The 20,518-nt window shown below is 40.1% G+C and overlaps 1 protein-coding gene across 2 annotated transcripts; it reads right to left on the bottom strand.

Moving 5' to 3' along the window:
* Positions 1-1,063: 1,063 nt before the first annotated feature.
* Positions 1,064-20,465, bottom strand: LOC132204747 (plexin-A2). Of its 2 annotated transcripts, none has more exons than XM_059633468.1 (20): positions 20,181-20,465; positions 15,329-15,743; positions 13,705-14,475; positions 8,668-8,850; positions 7,795-8,024; positions 7,577-7,706; positions 7,311-7,473; positions 7,047-7,255; positions 6,857-6,988; positions 5,926-6,707; positions 5,664-5,829; positions 5,493-5,612; positions 5,194-5,439; positions 4,445-5,136; positions 4,219-4,356; positions 3,683-4,080; positions 3,292-3,584; positions 2,782-3,199; positions 2,578-2,723; positions 1,064-2,456 (listed from the first exon to the last, which is right to left on the bottom strand). In XM_059633468.1, exons 2-20 carry the CDS (start codon positions 15,695-15,697, stop codon positions 2,280-2,282), a joined length of 5,763 nt encoding a protein of 1,920 aa, XP_059489451.1. In that variant the 5' UTR covers positions 15,698-15,743; positions 20,181-20,465; the 3' UTR covers positions 1,064-2,279. The 2 variants fall into 2 exon arrangements, with proteins under 2 accessions (XP_059489451.1, XP_059489452.1); XM_059633469.1 differs by having other exon boundaries at positions 5,493-5,606.
* Positions 20,466-20,518: the final 53 nt, after the last annotated feature.

The following is a 20,518-nucleotide window of genomic DNA, read 5'->3' as shown; positions in this document are numbered from 1 at the left end:
AATGGTTTTTTTCTAATTTTTACTTAACCGGGTATGAACAGTTCTAAAATCCACACGATTTTCTTCATCTAAAGAAAATTTTAAAAATTTGGGTGCATATCAAGTGAAGATGAACCGTCACGAGGCCTTGCGCGATTGGAAGCTCCCACGCTTGATCGTGTTCGTGAAATCGTGATTTTCATCGAGAGAGGCGATGTCCCCGTGGGTTCATCGAACTGGAGAGAAATACAAAATAATAATTGCAGCATCCAAATGCTATTCATCTTTCGTTGAAATAAAAAATAAGGAGGCGGAAATAAAAATGAGGACGTGTCTTAAATTCTTTGTCATTTAATATAAGAAGTTTATATATACAAAAAAATCAAAACAAAATAATTTTCTTAAGGTTTTTCGTCTGACTTGATATAGATATTTTTATAATAATGAGAATTAAACTCTAAAATATAATAAGCGAAATCGTCTGGACAGTGGTAGTTTCAGAAGTGTTCATACAATGCCTGCGCCAATTATTTTTTTCAGCATCACGCAGGAAAATATCTTTAAAATAATATATATAAATTTTTATACTTTTAAGAAAATTTATACACATTTTGAAGATGGATGAGAATTTTCTTCACATATTATTCTTGCATTGCCGGTTATTATTTAATTAGTTGTTTCGTTTCCACATGCACACAGTGTATACAAAGAAGAAACAATTCCAGTCTTAAAAACACATATTGATATCCTTATTGAATATACGAAATATTATTTTTATTCAAATTTTCTTAAGCAGCACTCGCGCTTCTCCCATTCAAGCAAAACACCAGCTTTCCATTAATTAATTACGGCTATTTTTTCTGCTCACTTAATAATTCGCTGCAAGATATTGTTTTCCTGAGACACAATCAAGGGATCTCGCTTGTCCAATGATACTTGAAATTATATATATCAACACGAATGAAATTTATTTTTCATTAGCTGCGAAGGAACAAATCTCATCTTTTTTTTTTAAGGGAAAATTTTGTTTTTGGTCCTCATTGAGTAACTTGCAGCACAACGGTGTATGTTCAGTGTGGGGGTGGGTAATCTGTGTGTATGTGTATTTTTTTTTCTTGCTATTATTCATTCATTGACATTGGACAGAGAGATTATTTTATAATCAAATCGGAGAAGACCAAGTGCTTCCTCATTTGCATTTGTCCCTTATTAACGTTTTTCATGCATGGCACACTCGAAAGTACATTTTAAAAATTTCCACTTGCTCCACACGAACGTCTCTTTTTCTTACTTCTTATTTTTTTCCAGTTTAAATTTACACAGCAAACATTTAAGCCATCGATGGACACCGTAATTTAAAATTCATCAGCCAACTATCAAAAAGAAAGAAAGCGGTTTAGTGTGTTTCCAGTCTCACGTTATTTTACAAAGAAAACAAAAATATTTTGAATAAGGGAAACAGGTTAAAAAAAAAATAAACACAAATGCCTAAGTACACAAGGGGACGACAAATTTTTCTGTTTGTGCACTTGGGGTCAAAAATTGGCACGGAGTATAAAAAGTGACACGAAAAAATATTGAATTCGTAAAATAGTTGGCGGAGCACCCGTGAGAGTAAAAAAGCAGCTGTTCTTCGATTCTTTCATCTCACTCTTCGATTTTGTGAAAAAAAACTACCTTATGATACAGTAGGCCTATTTGACAAGTATTACAATTTCTTCATAAAATCTCTTAAAAACAAAAATTGCACAGGAAAATAACAGCATTGGATAAATGCAAATTAATCAATTTGAGTAAATTGTACATCGGAAATGATAATTGGAGCTGCCAATTTTCGAAATAAAAAATGATTTGCACCAAAGTTATTAGTTATCAGACCGCTTAAAAATGGTGTTGGCACAAAAAAACGAGAACGTCTGAACAGAAGAACGGGGGCATTATCCCAATAATTTGAGCAAAATTTTTTTCTTTTCATGTACAATCAATAATAATTTGATTAAGCATGTGAAGGATCTTGCTACAACAACATTGACTGTGAGTGAATGAGTTTTTTTTTCTTAGGAAAACCAACCAAATGGGGAGTATATCTTGTCGTAGGTGTGCGAGTTATTGCTGACAGACAGACAGAATCAAGGAAAAGCAGGTTCCAACTCCCTCCTTGCATCCATGAATGGATTTTCTTCTTCTTTTAATCGTTTTGCTGCTTCAGTGGTTTTTATCTTAAGTTGTCGTAGATATGTACATAGAATTTAGCACATCGACACGGACACACACGCACTCGCAGACACACGCGCTTGCTGTTACGGGTTGGATTCGGACTCCATGATATTATGCACTTGTTCCAGTTTGTAGGCAAGTCTTTGCTTTTGGGAGAATTCGTCCTCCTCGAGAGTCACTGTTAACTGCTCGTTGTATTTGTACGCGTAAGTGTACAACTCGTGCAGGGCGCAGTTGACGTTGAACTCCTTTGAGTGCAGCTGCAAATTGAATTGAAGGAAATTAGACCAAATTTTGATTTGGTTATCAAAATACGTAAAAATTCAAACGGCCAGTAAAGAAAATTAATTAATTGTCCAATAAGAAGAAAAAGAAGCTCACCCTAGATTCTTCGGCCAACATGGCATTCATATCCTGATCGGATATGGCACACATAGAGTGAATGTCCTTGTAGTACCGGTCAACCCACTCCTTGTACTGAGGAATGTCCTTGGCGTAGAGTAACTTTGAGCTGGGCGAATCCTTGCCTGCGTTTTCAAAAATTCTTTTAGTAAAGCAGAGCCAATCTTTTTGAATGAAACAAACCTAATCTGTGTTCGGATGTTGAGCACGAGTCCATGAAGGTCTGCGCCACGACCGAGAGGCAGGAGTCGACGATGTTCGACTTGTGGATGTCGAACACAAAGTTTGGATTCTTGATCAGGTTGACCCAGAACCTGAGCGGCAAGCTGTTGCTCTTCCACGTGTGCACCACCTCGGCGTCCGAGATGCCGTGCTGCAGCGCCTGGTCATCCAAAAAGTCAAACATGTACTTGATGGCGAGTGGCAAGGCGCTGCCACGGTGCGCCGTGCTAAAGATCGTCTCGAACAGGTCGTCGACGAACTTCTGCAAAGTGCCCTTAGTGGCCAGCAGTCTCGTCAGGTAGATCTCGGACACCATCTTGTTGCCTCGCTCACCCTCTTTTTGCGCGTCGTTGTCGTGATGCTTCACCAAATGCCACGCCTGAGAAAAAAATTATAACGGAGTAAAATTGATCTGTGTTTTGTTCAATGCGACAAGTATAATTGTGATATAGTTAATTAATAGTAATTTACCTTCATTCCACCATCATTGTCATGATTGAGTGGTGAAGTAGCCCGGCTGAGTGGGGGACTCGCTGAGCTGAACTTTGAGACGTTGAGGGTCTCGTACTTGTGGGACTTGTCGTATTTGTCGGGCAGGATGGACAGGTTGTACATTGACGACGACTTGGGGACTAGATTCAGCTGGGCATTGTCCGGCACCCTGTAGTGGTTGAGTGTGTTTCTCTTCTTCCACTCACTCTCGACCTTGGTGGTCGAGTCTTCATCGTACAGCAACAGGCGACCAGATGTGCCTGTTCTCCACTCTGCGCAAACACATTTATAAAATTTTAAATTATTTCACTTTCTTAAAATGAAATTTCAAGTAATTAAAACAAAATCCTAAGTTATATCGATTTCGTACCTAGATCGAGATCTTCCTTTCTGGGTCGCTGGCTGTACTGGACAGCCCTGTAGATGGTGTCAAGGGCCTTTTCCTTGACCTGCGCAATTGTGTCGCAGTCGAGAACCTTGACAGGAGTGTTCTCTGTGTTAGGGTCATGCATGCCCATGATGACGGTCTGCTGCGAGATGGACACGTAGACTGTCATTGGCTTGAAGTCAATGGACTGCCTGATGAGCTTCTCCTCACTCAAGGAGTAGCGCGCCTCACTTGTGATGGCGTCCACAGGGCCCTTCTCCACCTGGTACTTGATGGCTCGGAACAACAAGAACAAAGGCTCTCCAGCGCACTCACGCAGGAATTTGTACAGCAGGAAGGTGAACCACGCAGACAGCATCTTCTCGGCGACACTCTCAGTTCTATTAACCAAAAATGGATTAAATTTCAACATAAAATGTAAATTAATCATGTATCAATGGCGTAACTCCACTTTTCTAAGTTAAATTGCTTTCTTGCAACGTGGGAAATAATTTGTAAATATCAAACACAAATTGTACCTTCTGAGCAAAAGTTTCGGGTGGCTCTTGCCCTCCATGCATTTTTCGATCAACTCTGCCAGCAGAGTTTTTAGAATGTCTGTGCAGTACTCCATCCTGCCTTGCAGAGTCACCATTATGAGCGAAGCCACATTTACCCTGAAATATTGGCAAAATAAAAATCAATACGAACGCGAGGAGGAATTGAAAATTATTATAGTGAAATCAAACTCCAATTTGAAATTACCTGTCTCTCATTGAGAAGTATCGATTGCTTTCGAGAGTTCGGATGAAAAGCAGCAAGAAAGTCTTGTTCATGATGAGCTGACCGAACAGCCTGAGACCTTTCTCCTTTCTGATGAGTTCAGGTCTGTCCATTGAGAGAACAGCATGGTCGTCCATGTTCGGGAAAAGTATCTTCATGGCGTAGGTGCGGTAGTCTAAGAATGGAATGCCGCCAGAGGTCAGGTCACCTGTCAAGTCGGTCATCTCTGTCTGCAGTTCGGCAAACGCCTCCTTGCATTCAGCGGCCACTCGCAGTTCCAATATGTCCATCTGTTCCTGCATGTTCTTGAGAACACGGTTGCTCTCGGTTGACTTTCTGCGGTACAACACGGAGAAGACAATGCAGATGAAGGTCAGGATGATTCCGATCACACTGATGCCAATGATGACTTGCTTAGAGATGGCAGGGTCGATCCCAGAGGTCGGGGCGTAGCTCAGCTTTCCAATGTTGAAGATAAGGGAGCCTCCGACAATCACCACAACTTCGGGAAGTTCATTTGGATCAGATCGACCGTTTAGACCTTTGGCAGGTGGCTGAGAGGTAGGTGGGCGGCAAGTAAGTTGCTGTCTTGAAAGAGAGGTCACATTGCAAACGCTGTCTCCTATTTCAACCCTAACGTCAGATTCCTGACAAGCTCGGTCCAAATGATGCCCCTGGAAATTGAAATGATTTAAAGATATTAAATAAAATTTTGAATTTCACGATCTTACATTGATAGTGAGGTAGTCGCTCTTGTAGTACTTAACATCCTCATCGAAAGACTCGTAGACAGGATTAGGGTACAGGAAGAAGCGGCTGTAGCCATTCTGGTTTGACAGATTTTGCACACCCACCACGTTGTCCATGTGGAAGCCGTAGACAAGACCTTTTGGAGGCTCAAGGTCAGGCTCCTTTCCTTCAAATTCTATTTTTGGCGATTTGCAGGCCATGTTCGAGTTGCTCAAAACCACACAAGGCTGTTCATACAAAAATTTATTATTGAAGTTAAAACATTGCAATTAAAACTTACGCTTGTGAATTTTTTATTGTCGTAGTAGACGTACATCTCTGGTGACTGGATGTAAGCCAGGTTCCTTCCCGACACAGATACTTTTATTCCTCCGGCAGGAATTCCCTTTGGAACCTTGTCCTTTAACGATAGATAAATGACATGGATTTGGAAGAAAGATTAAACAATTACCTGGCTTGCAACTCCTGATTCAACATATTCAATAGTGGGGTCCTCGACATACTCAAAAAGCTCTTTGTCAAAAAATCTGTCACCCTTGTCAAATTTCATCCTCAGCTTTCCACTTCGCTGCCGGTCAGAAGCACTGCTGATACACTCGGCCTCCCTTGAATCAGTCCTGCAAAGATTTAAATATAAAATATAAACTTAGCAATTGAGCCTTTAACAAATCTTTAGTCTTTAATTACATGTGGAAGCTTTATAAATACTGTACCTGATTATCTCACAAGGCAGGTCGTTAATGAAGGCTTGAATTTTGCTTCCTGCGTTCATAAATTGGCCGGTTATCTTGAGCTTGGTGCCTCCTGACCTTGGACCAAACTTTGGATTGATGGACTCTATGACCGGATCAACAAATTCGTAGTTTTGCTTTGACTCGCCTCTGAAGTCTTCAACCTTGACAATTACAGGGCCCTTACGGTGCTCATTGGTCCCAGGGCCGTCGACCTGGCAGACAATCTGCTTGGTCTTGAGGTAGAGCTCCTTGTAAGGTTCGCATGTCATGCCAGAAACTGTGACACCACTGTATATGTCCATAAATGTCTTGCCCAGGTTGATTCCTTTGATGGTGATGTTGGTGCCACCTTCCCAGGGTCCGAGAGCTGGTTCGAAAGTATGCACTTCAGGGTTGGGGCACGTCTGGTTGCGGTTCAGCCAAACACCAGAGCCACGGTCACACTGCTCTCGGACTTCGCACCGGTCCGAACTTTGGCACCACCCGCAGCCGTACTTCTCAGCCAGGGCCAGACACATGCCACAGTTGTCGGCCATGTCTCTACATCTGTAGATGACCACATGCATGTTGTCAGGGTTGTCCAACGGTTTCGAGCCACCCCAAATCACTGCAAACGTGGCTGTGATGTTTGGGGCCCTTGAAGTGTAAGAGAATTCCATAGGGTCACAATAAATGGTGTCGGCAAGAAGGTTGGCATTTACTGAGGTCACCCGACCTTCTATGTTGAACTGACACACAAATCGAGTTTGCACGATGAATTGCTGTGAAAATTGAAAAGAGAAACAGTTAATTTGTGTCGACAGGATAAACAACATTATTTCATATTAATGTAAAGTTGACTTAATTTTAAAAAAAATTGAAATTTTTATTCATTATTTCAAATGTCAACTATGAAAGTAAATCAGCTCACCCCAATTATGTGAACTTTGACCCTAATGCTTTTCTTGATCCCAGACGCAACTAAAATCTCAGTTGATGCGCCTGCGGTGGCATTTATTGTCGGGCAAAATCCTGGTCCACTTCTGTAGCTTGGACCAATCCTCTGAAACATGAAATTAATCATACAAAACTGCATTATTTTAGAGATGAAAGTTCCTTACGCTAACTCCGGTGACCAGAATGTCATTCCTGCAATTCTCGGCAGTGTCATGTGTGCATCTATGCCCATCAACACACCAGTCACATGGAAAGGACGACGAAACACACTGGGTGCAAGAACTGTAAGTGTTGCAATCGAAGAAGGTGAAATTGGTTGCCACAAAGTCCGGCCCAGAGGTCATGCGGACAGACAACTTTGCCATGAAGTGATCTGTTGATTAAAATATTATTTGTAACAGGGAAATGGTCCAAAATTATAAAATTACGTTGTCCTTGAGGAATGGAGGGCAGCAGGTCAGTCCGAGGTGTGGTGCAGTTGACGCCATACGACTTTCTGGTCGCATTAGTTATCAGAGTTTTGTCCAGGGCGGAAAAGGCGCACAAAAACTGTCCACTCAGAGTTGGCAGGTTTTCAATCACAAGGTCCAGCTGTTGCAAGTTAAATATTTAATAACATAATCAAATAGGAAAAGTTTACAAATTAATTAAACTGATGGAAAAAAAATACTTTAAAAATTTCATCATTGCATACCGTTCTAGCAGTCGTTCTCTGAAGTTGGTTAGGAGAGACGGACGTGATGGTTGTGCACCGACCACTCTTGTATGGGATCCAGTACAGAGGGTCTTTGGCCGCATCTTGGCAGTCGCTTCTAAGGCTGCACCTGTCGGAAAAATTACCACATTTGCGTTAGTTTATGATCTCACACTTTTACTTGGATGGAAAGAATAATCAAATAATTTTTTTCATACTTGTTTTCGAGGGAGCACCAGCCACAATAGGGGTCCTTGGCGTTCAGGCAATCCCAGCACGTTTTGTAGACGCTGCACTCCTGCACTTTGACCTTGGACACCTTCTTTTCGCTCATCACGTAGAGGTGCGTCAGTTTCGAGTCAAAGTGGAGGTCGGCGTTCACCAGGGAACCCTCGTCCACCGCGATGTCGCCATACTCAAGCGCAGACTCGCTAGACTCGACCGCCACCTGTGGTCACGGAAAATTATTTTTTATGTTTTAAAAAGTCGATTGAAAAAAAAATCAATTAATATTATACACAAATTATTATTTTTTGGAAAGTTGATATTGATAATTATGACATCACAAAGTATTCTTTTTACTATGATTTGAATTAATTTAAAAATTTTAAGTTTTTTTGGATTATTTTATGATTGTTCCACTTTAACGATAGTAAACGGGAGAAACAAAAAATCAGTGAAACAAACAAAGCAGTGGAATTCCAGTCTTTCCGCGAACACAAATGATAACGATCTCTGTGGGACGCAGAGCGAGAATTATTCCAAATTCACGCTCGGCCGAGCTTATTTTTTGTTTTGTGAAGGTGCTACCAACGGTATTGTAATTTTAAAACCGATTCTTCAATTATTCCCCAATTAAATCTGACCGAATACAATGTTTCGGAACTGCAATTTCCAAACATAAAAAAGAACACGATTTAGATTCACACTCGAGTGCCATTCTGTCAGGATTCACTTTCTACTAGAGAAGAAGAAGAAGCAGAGCGGAAAGTCAAGCTGTGAATTTGGCGATAAAAATGGGATAAAAAGAGGCCTAATTAAGAGAGCGAGATTTCTCTTTGTAACATCAAATTTGTTATTTGCATTCAAACCTTTTTCAAGTGGCCGTCTGAGGTGCCGATGAAGACGACGGTGAAGTCGCCGGTGGACGTGGCGGCCACGGCCGTCAGGTGCACGCCGAACGAGAGCACAGCCGTCGCGGCCATCGGCGTTTCGCCACCCAAGGGCGTGTTCACGTCCAAACCGCAAAAGTCCTCGCCGATGGTTTGCAGTTTCTGAAAAATTCAGAGGGACGAAATGAGTCAAACATTCTTTACATTAGGAAGTAAGATTTGAATGAGAGGTTTAAATTTAAAATAAAAATATGAGAAAATTAATAGTAAAAAAGTTAAGTTGATTAAAATTAAGTGAGCACCAAATAGGCAATATTTCTAAATCTACGAATAGATTCAAATTAGGCGAATTCAGGTGAAAAATCTTGTTTCCGACTTGGTTCTTGAAATGGTTCATTTGAGAGATTCTTCAACGATTTCTGAAGCAAAATATGCAAGAAAAAAAAATATAAATTTCATAGAAAATTAGCTTTCTTTTATTAATATTGTCTAAAAAAATTAACATTTGAAAGGAACCAATTAATTTAACGGCGCGGTTTCCTAAATTTTATTGTCTTCCGTCGCAATCGCATTCCTCGAGTAGGTCGGTTGCGCGGCTTTAAATTTATTGACGCGAGTTTCCCTTTGCGGAAAATGCGTGAATTGCGGGCTATTGAGTGTGCTATCGAGTGAGTTGCACACACACGCAATTAGCATTCCCTGGCGGCGAAACTGGTTGCTGCCGATCGGCGACGGCGGGGCCAGGTCGCGCCGAGACGACGACAGACAACACGCAGAGAAAGAGCGAGAATGACTTCAGAATAACCACCCGCCCACAGCGGTTTTCCACCACTCAATCTCCTCCTCGCATAGAGACACACATACAATCAACAGAGTCTGTCTAAACAGCCCTCGGTGCTACATTGACTCTCGTCTAGGAATGTTTGCACAGATGCCAAACTGGGAAGTTCACATGAACGTTAATTAGGGTTGATTAAAAAAAACTAAACTAAACAACATAAATAATGATTAATTATATCAGGACAAAAAAATGAAGATACTGATCTGAGGTTTAAATCTTTTTAAAGTGGTGCAGAAAGCGAGTATCGAAAGATAATTGATTCGTTTGAAAAAAAAGGCTGAGAATTTAGATTTTTTTTTGTTAATTCTGCACTTTTTTAATTTTCAATCTATTTGGCAGCTCTGGAAATAATTGTAAAATATCTCAGAGTTTGTTGAAGGGCTTCAGGAACAAGTTAGTAGGTAATTCATAGTTATTATGTATGTTCAAATTTAACAAACTAAAAGTATTGTTGTGCTGCTGAAATCTTTGGTATTTTTTCTTAAAAGTTACCAAATTTAAATTCATTTGTAAAAAAAAAAAGAAATAATTCGGGCCAAAAGCGTGAAAACGAGTACATTTTGAAAACAAAACATTTTTGTTTATTGGAAAAACGAGCGACCCAATTTTTGCCCGTCTTTTTCATTTCGTCCGGCCCATCCGATGCTTGATCAGAATTTCTCTTTTCGCGGCGGCGGCAGCGAATTTTCATCCTTGGTATTGTTTTCTCGGCTGCGTGCTCGCACTGTGCAATTGCGAAGCGCCGAATTTGAGGCCGTTTGTTGACAAGAGAGAGCATATAGTGGAAGGCCTTGCCGGCGACCCACGCACAAGGCAAGGAAGTCTGCCAGGCTGCAGATAAAGCGGCAAAAGTATGTGCCCCGCACAATGCCTTATTTGGAGAACGCCGGCCGTCCCTCCATACAAACCAGCTCCTTGCTACATACTCGGTTCATCTCTCCGCGGCGACAATTAACTGCACTCGTCCCAACAAAACCACTCTCGAAATGACACAAATGACTGACAACTTAACGATCCGGTTACATAAGGACAAAATGTTTGGTGGTTCAACATTTTCTTGACAGAAATTTCAAAAACTAAAATTATGTTTCATATTAAAAGTATCAATACATATTTTGAATTTAATACATGATCGAACCAAGGATTCTTGATTTTTTTGAAATTATAAATAATTTTTATCATTATTCCAATGTGAATGATGATTTGTTTTTAAATTCAATTCATTTAATCTCTTGTAAGAAGTCATCATTAAATATATTCATTTCACTTTATTTTATTTGTTATAAATGTGAAGCAAAGTTTAATTAATACTAATTTTCTGACAATTTTTCCAGCTTGTGCCTCACTTTGGAATTTGTACATTACGAACATTTCGTGAGCAGGCACAACTTGGCGAGGGGTGCGTTAAAAGCCACTTTTCTTCCACTGCTTTTCACACGGCAATTTTTCTCCCACCTATGCGTTCGTTTCTGGTTTCATTTGCGCGCTCCGTCTCCCTAGCTAAAGCATATTCATTGTGACCCCGCCCGAAGACCACAGGCATGTCACAGCACACACTACACTTGAGCCGGCTAAAACGCCTCGGCCACAAATCTGGCTGGAAAATCGACAAGTCGCTGCCCAGATCGATAAGCCCTCGGCCAACCTAAGCTTTATTTATTTTTAATTTCGCAATTCGGTCTACTTTTTGAGGCAGAAGGAGGGCGATAACGAAATTTGGTATGCTTTCTTGAAGGCGCAAAATTTATCACTGGCACCAAACTGTGAGTGCGGACGTAAAAAAAAAAAAACAAGGAAAAGGAAACTTGCATTTGGTGAAATTTAGAACTTTTGAATAAACCAAACCAATGAAATTAAGTAATACATTTTTTTTACAGAGCTCAGTGATGAAAAAATAATACAATTAAATTAATATACAGTAAAATTAAAAAGAAACCTGGTATTATTTACATATTTTATAGTTTCGTGTCTGATTATAAATTGTTTTTTAAGTGCACAAATTTTCAGCTTTGATGTTTTGTTTAAAAGAATGGATTTGTTTTGCGAAAAATAATTTCATAGCATTTAAATTATTTCATATATCTGGAGCACAGAATCTTTATCCAAAATGTAACAACTCTTAATGAAAATTGCATAAAATTTTTGTCAGACTTTATAGTCGTGACGGAAAAAAATATTCATGGGCTGAAAACTGTCTAAAAACACTTTTCACGTACAAAACTCAAAAGCAAACGAGTTGTCAATTCTGGCGTGAAACAGAAAAAGAAGCAGTTTGTAATTAAATTCTGCTTCACCTCAAATTTTCCTCAAGTGGCGGAGGAGAAGAAAAAATAAGACTTGTTTTTGCCCGAGAGAACGTAAAAGGACATTCGGGAGCTCTCGTTGAAGAAGGAGCATTTTTTTTCTACCCTCCTCGTGTGTGCATAAAAAGGAGCATCTCTTTATTATTATTATTTTTTCGCAGGGCAAAAAGGAGAAGGTCGAATTTTAGGGAAAGAATAACAAAGTGGCGAAAACAAGAAGCAGCCGGTTGCAGCGGCAAACAAAGTGGATATGCGTCGGCCTAGAGGAGGGTTGGTTGAATGAATGAGCAGCAGTGTCGGTTGTTGGCCGCCGCCGCCGGTTTGGTTCGGCTGCAGACACAAGCAAGGTAGCGCCGATCAATACTGCCAGCCAACCCCACACACCCCCTGCCTGCCGCTGCGAACGTGAGTAGAGAGGGAGGGAGGGTGGTTTGCCTCTCTGCGTGCGACGCATGCAAGGAGCGAATGCTCTCCCGAAACTCGCACCCCCCGCTCGAGGGCTGCACTTTTCTTGCCTGCACTTTTCGTTCGATTGCCCGATTCGAACTTCCTGCCGCCGAAGAGAATCGGTTTACGTAACAAGTGCGTCCAGACCGAGGTCAAATCGTTTAGGCAAATCGCGCACTCAAACCACTTTGAATGGCCCGAGCACTATTTACAAATAAAAGAATCAAATTAATGGCCTTATTATTCAATGAGACTATATTTTTAAAATGAAACCGGGCATTGCAATAAGATTTTCCAACCAATGGATTTAAAAAAAATCCCATTAAAAAATTAAAATCAATTCCAATTCAATTAGGATAATTTGAATTTATCATATTTTTTCCGAAAGTGTTGCATATAATGTAAACATTTCACTTAATTCCAGCGACATTATTAAAATATAGTAATTTTTTTTTCTTCAGACAACGTTCAGAACCTCTCAGGAACGGTTAATTACTTGAAATGCGCTTAAAAGCTTTTTATTCAAGAAAACCGCAACAACCGCAAAAGGTCGGGTGCCATTGCTCGCGCGCAGTGTCAAAATTTGATATTTTTCTCGCCCAAGAAAATTCCTTTGATATCAACAGTTAATTTTGCTGCCAACATAGCATACATGTGAATGCACGCCTGCATCCCAGCAGGAAGGCGAGCTGGCGGACCCGTATGGAGTGACTCACAATTAGCGTTATTGATAAGAGGAAGGGATGTTGATTCACTTGAATCATCCGCTACACTTCCTTGATAAACATTCAAGTTCTTGATAAAATTTTAACATGCGCCACATAAATTATTCGTTTTATGAAGCAAAAAAGATTAATTCATAAGAACCGCAAAACGCAAAACAATAAAATAAATAAATGATTGTTTTTCTTCTTATCTCATTTAAATTTAAACTGAATGAAATAATAATTACAAATTCTTGTTTGATTTAAAGTTATCAATTACCAGTTGCTAATGGAACTGAATTGGATTAAAGATAAGATAATAAAATTTACCCAATTTTTGCTGGTTTCAATTTTTGTAAAATCGGTCAAAAATATTTGTAATTGCAATTCATATCTAGGCAAAAAAGGAATTTTCTAATAAAATCAATATTATTTCTTAGATAATTTCCTTAAAGGTATGATAAGCACCCTTTTAATTTCTATAAAATTTTAGTACCAATAAAATCAGTTTTTTTTTTACCGAGCTTCAAAGTGTCTGCATCTGGGGATTGAATTTAAAACTTTAAATCCCTAATACAAATTTTCTCTAATTAAAAAGCAGTTATAAAATTTCCATCTGAATCACCTATTTTGAATGAAAAATTTCTCATATATTTCGCCTATAACGCAAAGCCTTCGACCTCAAAATTACGATCTAAATTTTGAATTTCTCGGTACTCACGGTAGGGATGCACTGGTGGCTGGGCGAGATGAAGTCGAGGCCTCGGCTGCCTTGGCCGTTGAAGCAGTTCTTGATGTTGGTCATGAATTTCCTGCGGACGTCCTTGAGCGAGTAGACGCAGAGGGCACTCGACTGGCTGGGCTTCATCGAAGTGTCGCCCTCCGTCTTGTCACTCTCGGCGAACACGGCGAACAAAACGTCGTCCTGGGCGGTGATGCCCAGCGCCGAAGCCAGGTCGGAGCCGGGCTTGCCGACGTACGCGGCCTGCACGAGGTTGTAATTGATCTTTTCGTTGTTGGCCGTGCACTCGATGGGGATCTCCGTGTACGAGTAGTAGTTCTCGTCGTCATGACACACACGGACCAACTTCGAGCCGAACACGGTCGGCGAGGGCGACGTCGACTTCATCTGGGTGGTCAGAAAGTAGCTGAAGCCCTCGGAACTGAAGCCGTAAATGTAGTTGATGGGGTAGCGTTCGCGGGCCAGCGAGTTGACGAACATGCGAGTGCCGGTGGTCACGGCCGTCTGCGCGATCATGAACATCCGGTCGCGGTCCAGACTGCGGCTGGACACGGCCGGCACCTCTGACCGGTACGGCGAGTTGCCCGTGTAGGTCACGCCGACGTAAAGCACCTGGCTGACCGGCGGGTTGGGCGGACCCGGCGCCACGAACGCCACCGTCGACGCCGTTGAGTTGTTGGCCACCACAGCCTCCTTCACTTTCATCTGCACGTCCGAAATGTTGTGCAAGTTGCGCACTGAGCAAATGCCCTGCAAACAAAGATGACCAAATTTTTGTTATGAAAGCCAAAAATAAATTTCTAGGATTGATAAATTTAACCAGTTTTTTTTTCACTCATATTCATGCATGAAATTACTTCATTAACAGACTTTCATATGTCCAGTGGCATTGTAATTTATAAATTCTTCCAAACATTAATGAAGTACACTTTTAGTGCAATTCAGTCACGGCTAGAATTCAAATATCTAAATTTTATATAATTGCATATTTTCTTTTAAAATTTCCAAAACTTTCATCTGCTTTTATGTGGTTTTCTACAAAAAAAGAGAAGTATTTTGATGAATTTAAGTTCAAGCTTTTTTCCTTAAAATTGTGAGGAAATTTTATGACGAAGCCGAGTGTGGTAGTTTTCTAGATAGTTTGAAGTGTGATTTCTTAAATTTCTTTACTATTGTATTTCTGATTAAATTTGCTCAGATATTTGTTTGCAGTACCACAACGCAAGTCAATAAATGGTAAAAATAATGTTTAATAAAAAAGTGATTTGACTTAAATTTGCCAGTCTGCTCATGAGTTACTGAAAGAAAGCACACAATTTGAAAATAATATTAATTTTCTGGCCTCTTTACACAATAATTTACATAATTTTGAGAAGAAAAAAAAACAAAATATATAGGCCAATGCAGTTTGAACCACATGTGCATGAATTTAGGTTGAATGAAATTTGTTATCAATTAAGTTGATAGCATCTTTGCCGGCCATAAAAAAAATATAAAATTTTCCCACTAAAACTGCCACTTTGCTGAATTTAACAACAAATTTTTGTCCAAATTTGCTGGTATAATTTTGTTGCGAAACCAAATTTACAGAAATAAAATGTACCTGAAATAGACTGCCGCAGCTGATGAGTCTGGTGGTGCTGTAGTCGATGACGAGCGCCTTGTTGACGTTGTCCGTGAGCTTCTGGACAACGTTGGGCGGACAGTCGAGCACCGAGCAGTCGGGCGAGTCCTCGAAGGGCCCCGTGATTTCGCTCATCACCTGGTCCAGCTCGGGCGACAGCTGGTACAGTCTGTTGACGGCGCCGACAAACACGCGGCCCGTGTTCTTGTCCACGACCATGTGGTTGAATTTTTCGGTGCCCTCGTCCGTGAAGGTGCGCACGATGTCGCCGGCCGAGCACCGCGTCACCAGCGACGCCGCCGCCACCAGCACGGCCAGCAGCAGCGTCCCCCCGTCTGCGGGATGCATCTTGAGCCTCTTAGCTCTTGATCACGACATCAGTCGCTCCTTTGAACTGAAATCAAAACAAACATTTCATCAGACTACATTTTCGAATTACAAATGGTTGAATTGAAAAAGGGCACCGGGAAGTAATTTTTACTGAAAAATTCCAGCGTTTAAGCATTTCAGCTATTTGCTTAATTCTTTGGTAACTGGACTAGAGGGAAAAATTATATTTTTTAATTGTTCTAAACCCCTTTCCCTGATAATATTATTTTTTTTTTTAATTGACGATTTTAAAAGCCAACTTTGGTTCAAAAGAAACAATTAATTTGAATATAATCATGGTTCAAGTTTAAAAAGCAAACCTATTGACAAACAATAGGAAAAGTATGTATTGAAATTAAATTCTACGAATAGTCTAAAAATCTACCAAAAAGATTGATAAGTTGATTCTAACATCACATCAATCCGAACAAAAAAACTCGCAAAGATCCATTTTGGAATAAATTCTAGACGGAATTAAAAAAGATTTTTTCTGTCTTCATTTTGACCTTTCCAGTAATTTTTTTTTCAATTTTTATAATAATAATTTAAAATAATGAACATTTAACATTAATTAAAATTTATTATTAATTATTTCACCCATTAACGTTTTTAATACCTAATGATTACTATTTTTTTTTTCAATTATTTTAAATAATGTGCATTGGAATGTTTAAATGAAATTAATCTATCCAAGGTTAGCTGGACTGAGTACAATGCGCTTGTTCCACATTCCATCAAAATTAAAAATTGAATGTATTCCTATTTGAATAAATTTGGAAATCAGTTCATCAAATCTAAATCTAGTTCTTTTCCAAAAGAATTTTCAATTGAAAAAAGATCTTGTCTTTTTATAAATTTAAGTACTAAAAAGAAAAAAATGAAGTCAATTCCCCCCCATTTGATTACAGTTCCATTAAATTCAATTGAGCTCCGAAGCGGCAAAAGTGGGCCGCAAATAATGAGCACCGAAAGAAAGAAAGCTGCTGCGCAAATAATAAATTCCCCCTGCTTGTTTGCAACGACAATAAACATATATAAAAATGGCAGTGCTCTATTGAAATCAAACGCTTGCAGCGCAACGTAATCGACAATTGCAAGTAGTCTCGTTTGCAATTGCTCAGCTTGTAATAAAAATCCGCGACTTTCTTTCTTGCCACAAACTATCAAATTCCACGATACTCGAATTAATTTCACATTAATCGATTTGTAGAGAGAGAGAAAAATGAAGTGATATTTTTTTATGGATATTCTTGTTATTCCGAGAGCTTCGAGATCGTTGAAGGTCGGGCCGAGCTGAGTAATAAAGCGGCAGCAAATATAAAACGGGAGGCCCCTTCACTATGCACACTTGGTCGCGACCTTGCGTTTTTTCTTCTTCTGCTCCAGCGTGATCGATCAAATACATTTTTCTTCTCGAAAAGTGCAAAATGCACTGGAGGAAGAAAGAGAGATATGCAAGAGCCGCTTGAGTGGGAACAAAGTGGAGTGTAATTGCGCTGATTAATCAACCCGACCGGCGGTTTCGGAATGCGAAATCGTGCAGTTTCTCGTTCCGTTGCAACCCGAGGATGAGAGAGAGAGCGGGTTATTCGACGTGGCCGGATGATACTTTGCTTAGACCGCCAATTGTGAGAGTGCAAAATGGGATATGTCGAGGAAGAAAATTGAAAGATATTCATTGTCAGTATCTGAATGAGGTTAATTTTTTCAACAGTTTTAAGTCTTTAGTTGGACCAAACTTCATAATATTATTCCTTTGCTTAAATATGAACATTCCATGTGATTTTGCAAAATGATCAAACATTTTCCTCAGAATTTAGTTTTAAGATATTAAATTATTTTAACTTGTCTGGTTTAAATTAAAAATCAATTAGTAATTCTACTCTTAACTAAAATAATCTGAATTGTTAAACAGAATTAATTAGCGGAGAAAAATTGTTTAACAAAACCGATGAAAGGAATTAAGATTTTAACGAATACTAAAAACGTTTTCCTTGCAAGAAAATAATTAATTTTTTTAATGATTAAATCTGAATTTAATTTTCAGTTCGTATCGTTCGAATACAAAATGAAATCCTTAAAAAAAGGACTTTTCTTTTCAAATCAAGTGAAGGTTTCTTTTTTTTTAACAAATTTCAAGCTAATTTCGGAATTGAATTTTTAGCTGATGTCAAAATCTTGCATAAAAGTGTCAATTTTTGTCTTCTTACTGAATTTTCCGCGTGTTTGCCCTGAACTTTGAGGTTCCTTCGGTTCAATCCTTTGACAACAATACATTCGATCACAAGTTCAAATTACAAAATTCGGCAAGAGATATTATAGAAGCTGCCTTTGTAGGGCTGCGGACACGGCTCTTGTTTTGACTAATCTCAATACGAGGGCTTTGGAAGAAGAAGAAGTCGCACAAGTGTCGCCCCTCGTCGCGAAACCCGAGACGCGGACGACCGATAATGAGCCTTAATCAAAATACAAAACCGCCGAGAGACGGACCATTTCAAACTCTCGGGAATCTTAATTGCAATTTTCCGGCCCGCGAACGAGAGAAAAAAAGAATTCAATTCATGCCGAGCAAAAAGTGAAAAGGCGCCCATCGGTCGCACGGATCTCGTTACCTGAGATTTTCAGGGAAACATTCAAGCAAGCAAGCGAGATCGCGGCGCAAGCGAAGAACATGGGGAATGCGACCTTGAACCTGTCTGTGCAGGATGAATTTGTGTGCAGGCTCCGGCCGATGAGAATAAATACCACCGGCGCTGGGAAAATCAGCTTGACCGATTTTGAGTAATATTTTAACAAGGGAATCAAATTTTCAAGATAAAACTGAAAAACTGAACATAACTGGGACAAGTTTGATTATCATTTTGTCAACATCTGAAAGATAAAAAATAAACAAAAATAACAAGTCCAGAAATGTTGCTGATTAAAACAGCAAAAAATTTAAATCAAATTTTGTTGATTTTCAATTTTAATTTGAAGAACGTTTATTAACTTCAATTATTTAAGACTTATTAAAGCTTGAAGGTGATTATTTTAAATTTTAAATAATTATTTTTACCGAAAAATAAAAACTATAACAAGAATTCCAATTAAATAAATTGATTGTGGTTTCACAATCAAACAGCTGCTTGCAATTACATTTAGTATTTAATTAATCGGTTCGTACGATTACTCAGATAGATAATACGCCCTATTAGCGCCGATTGACACCAAGCAGATAATTAATTAGTTACAACAGATTGACTCATGGAATCCGTATAATCATTATTCTTTTGCAGTTTTCAAGATTATTGCAGGCCAATTCCGGACAACTGTACATTAAAAAAAATCGGAATCACGTGCGAGTGGAAAGCAGAGGCTGCGGAGAGCATTTTGCTCTTTTCTTCTCGTGAGTCCCCTTCCTCCCACAAGATCCATTTTACAATTCAGCCTCCCACACCCAGCCGAGAGAGAGAGAACAACATGACCCGACCAGCATCTACGTGTGCAAACTCTATTCTCGCTTTCATCTCCATCCGGCACTTGATCCGCAAAATATTTCAATTTGAGCTCAGTTTCTCTTAAAAAATAGAGACTTCCGGCTTCAAACCAGTTGTGCGTTTTTAAACCGAGATGGATCGAAATTTTTTTATATTTCATCTTGCACTTTTTCAATTGAGCCTTTCAAACTTCTCGCTCGACCGAATATGAAATTAATAGCAAACTGTGTTTTAAATTTTTTAAATTTTTTTTTAAAAAAGTGCAATTAGCAACAAATTACTTTAAAAATTAAGCAGAAACTGTTCAAAATGTTTAATTTTAAAGCCTTATGTTGAGGTTTTGGAGCCAAAACTGTAACAGGCTGGTTCGAAACAAAAATTTTCTCAGTATTCAATTATCATCAGGTATATTTTTACCTACCCCTGATTACTTTAGTTCTGAGAAACTGTCTCGACGCTTTCCGTGTCCGTTCTCACCGCCGAGAGAATAAAATTAGATCAATAACATTATCAAATTAGCAACGTTAATTATAACACCGTTGTCAACCGCAGTTTGGAAATCCCGGCAATTATAATTTCGAACTAAAAAACGATCCTGCTTTCTTTCAATTATTATTATCTTCCAATTTATTTACCCCCAACAACTGAAGAATGTAACAGATTGGTCGAATTGTTTCCAAAACAAATAGTGAATTGAAGTTTCCGTTGATTGTTTCAACAGGCAATTGAATGTTGGTTTGGGTTTTCCGGTCCCTTTCGGCCGAATCGACGCAAGGGGGCCGAAAAAGGTCGCGCTGGGAGCGCTCGGGGGCGGGCGCCGCCCACTCCGTGGCGTTGCCCCCGTCGGTGCAACGCTCGGGCCTCCGGAGGCCGCGGGGGTGGTTTCGGCACGGCCGACTTTGCAGGTCTCGTCGCGGACCTCGTCGGCCGCAGGTTTTCGGGGCGGTTGCGGCCGTGGCCTGCAAGGGTGGCGGAGAGGAGCTCACCATTCGGTGTGTTGAGGACGCACGGGCCGTCGGGGCCGCGCAGATGGTCAAACGCACCCGCCTCGCATGCCGAATTCGCTCCTAGGCACTTGAACACTCACTCGGGTCCGTTCGGCACCCACTCACGCAGCACTGGGAGCCGCCGAAAACGGCGCCGACGAGATGCAGCTGCCGAAAATCACGATTGCCCGAAACGGCTGGCCGAACGAAACGCGCACCTCCGCCCGTGACACTAACAAGTACTACAGCCAGGCCAGCGAGCCAGCCAGCCTCACTTTGCTCCAGCCAAAAGAGAAATTTCTCTTGTTGCAACTCGTACCGACCCCCGCACCACACGC

This window comes from Neocloeon triangulifer, unplaced genomic scaffold, assembly GCF_031216515.1.
Source record: "Neocloeon triangulifer isolate White Clay Creek 2 clone unplaced genomic scaffold, ASM3121651v1 ptg000022l, whole genome shotgun sequence".
NCBI lineage: Eukaryota > Metazoa > Arthropoda > Insecta > Ephemeroptera > Baetidae > Neocloeon > Neocloeon triangulifer.
The sequence above is the reverse complement of the archived record's forward strand: the minus strand, read 5'-3'. Positions and strand labels throughout refer to the sequence as shown.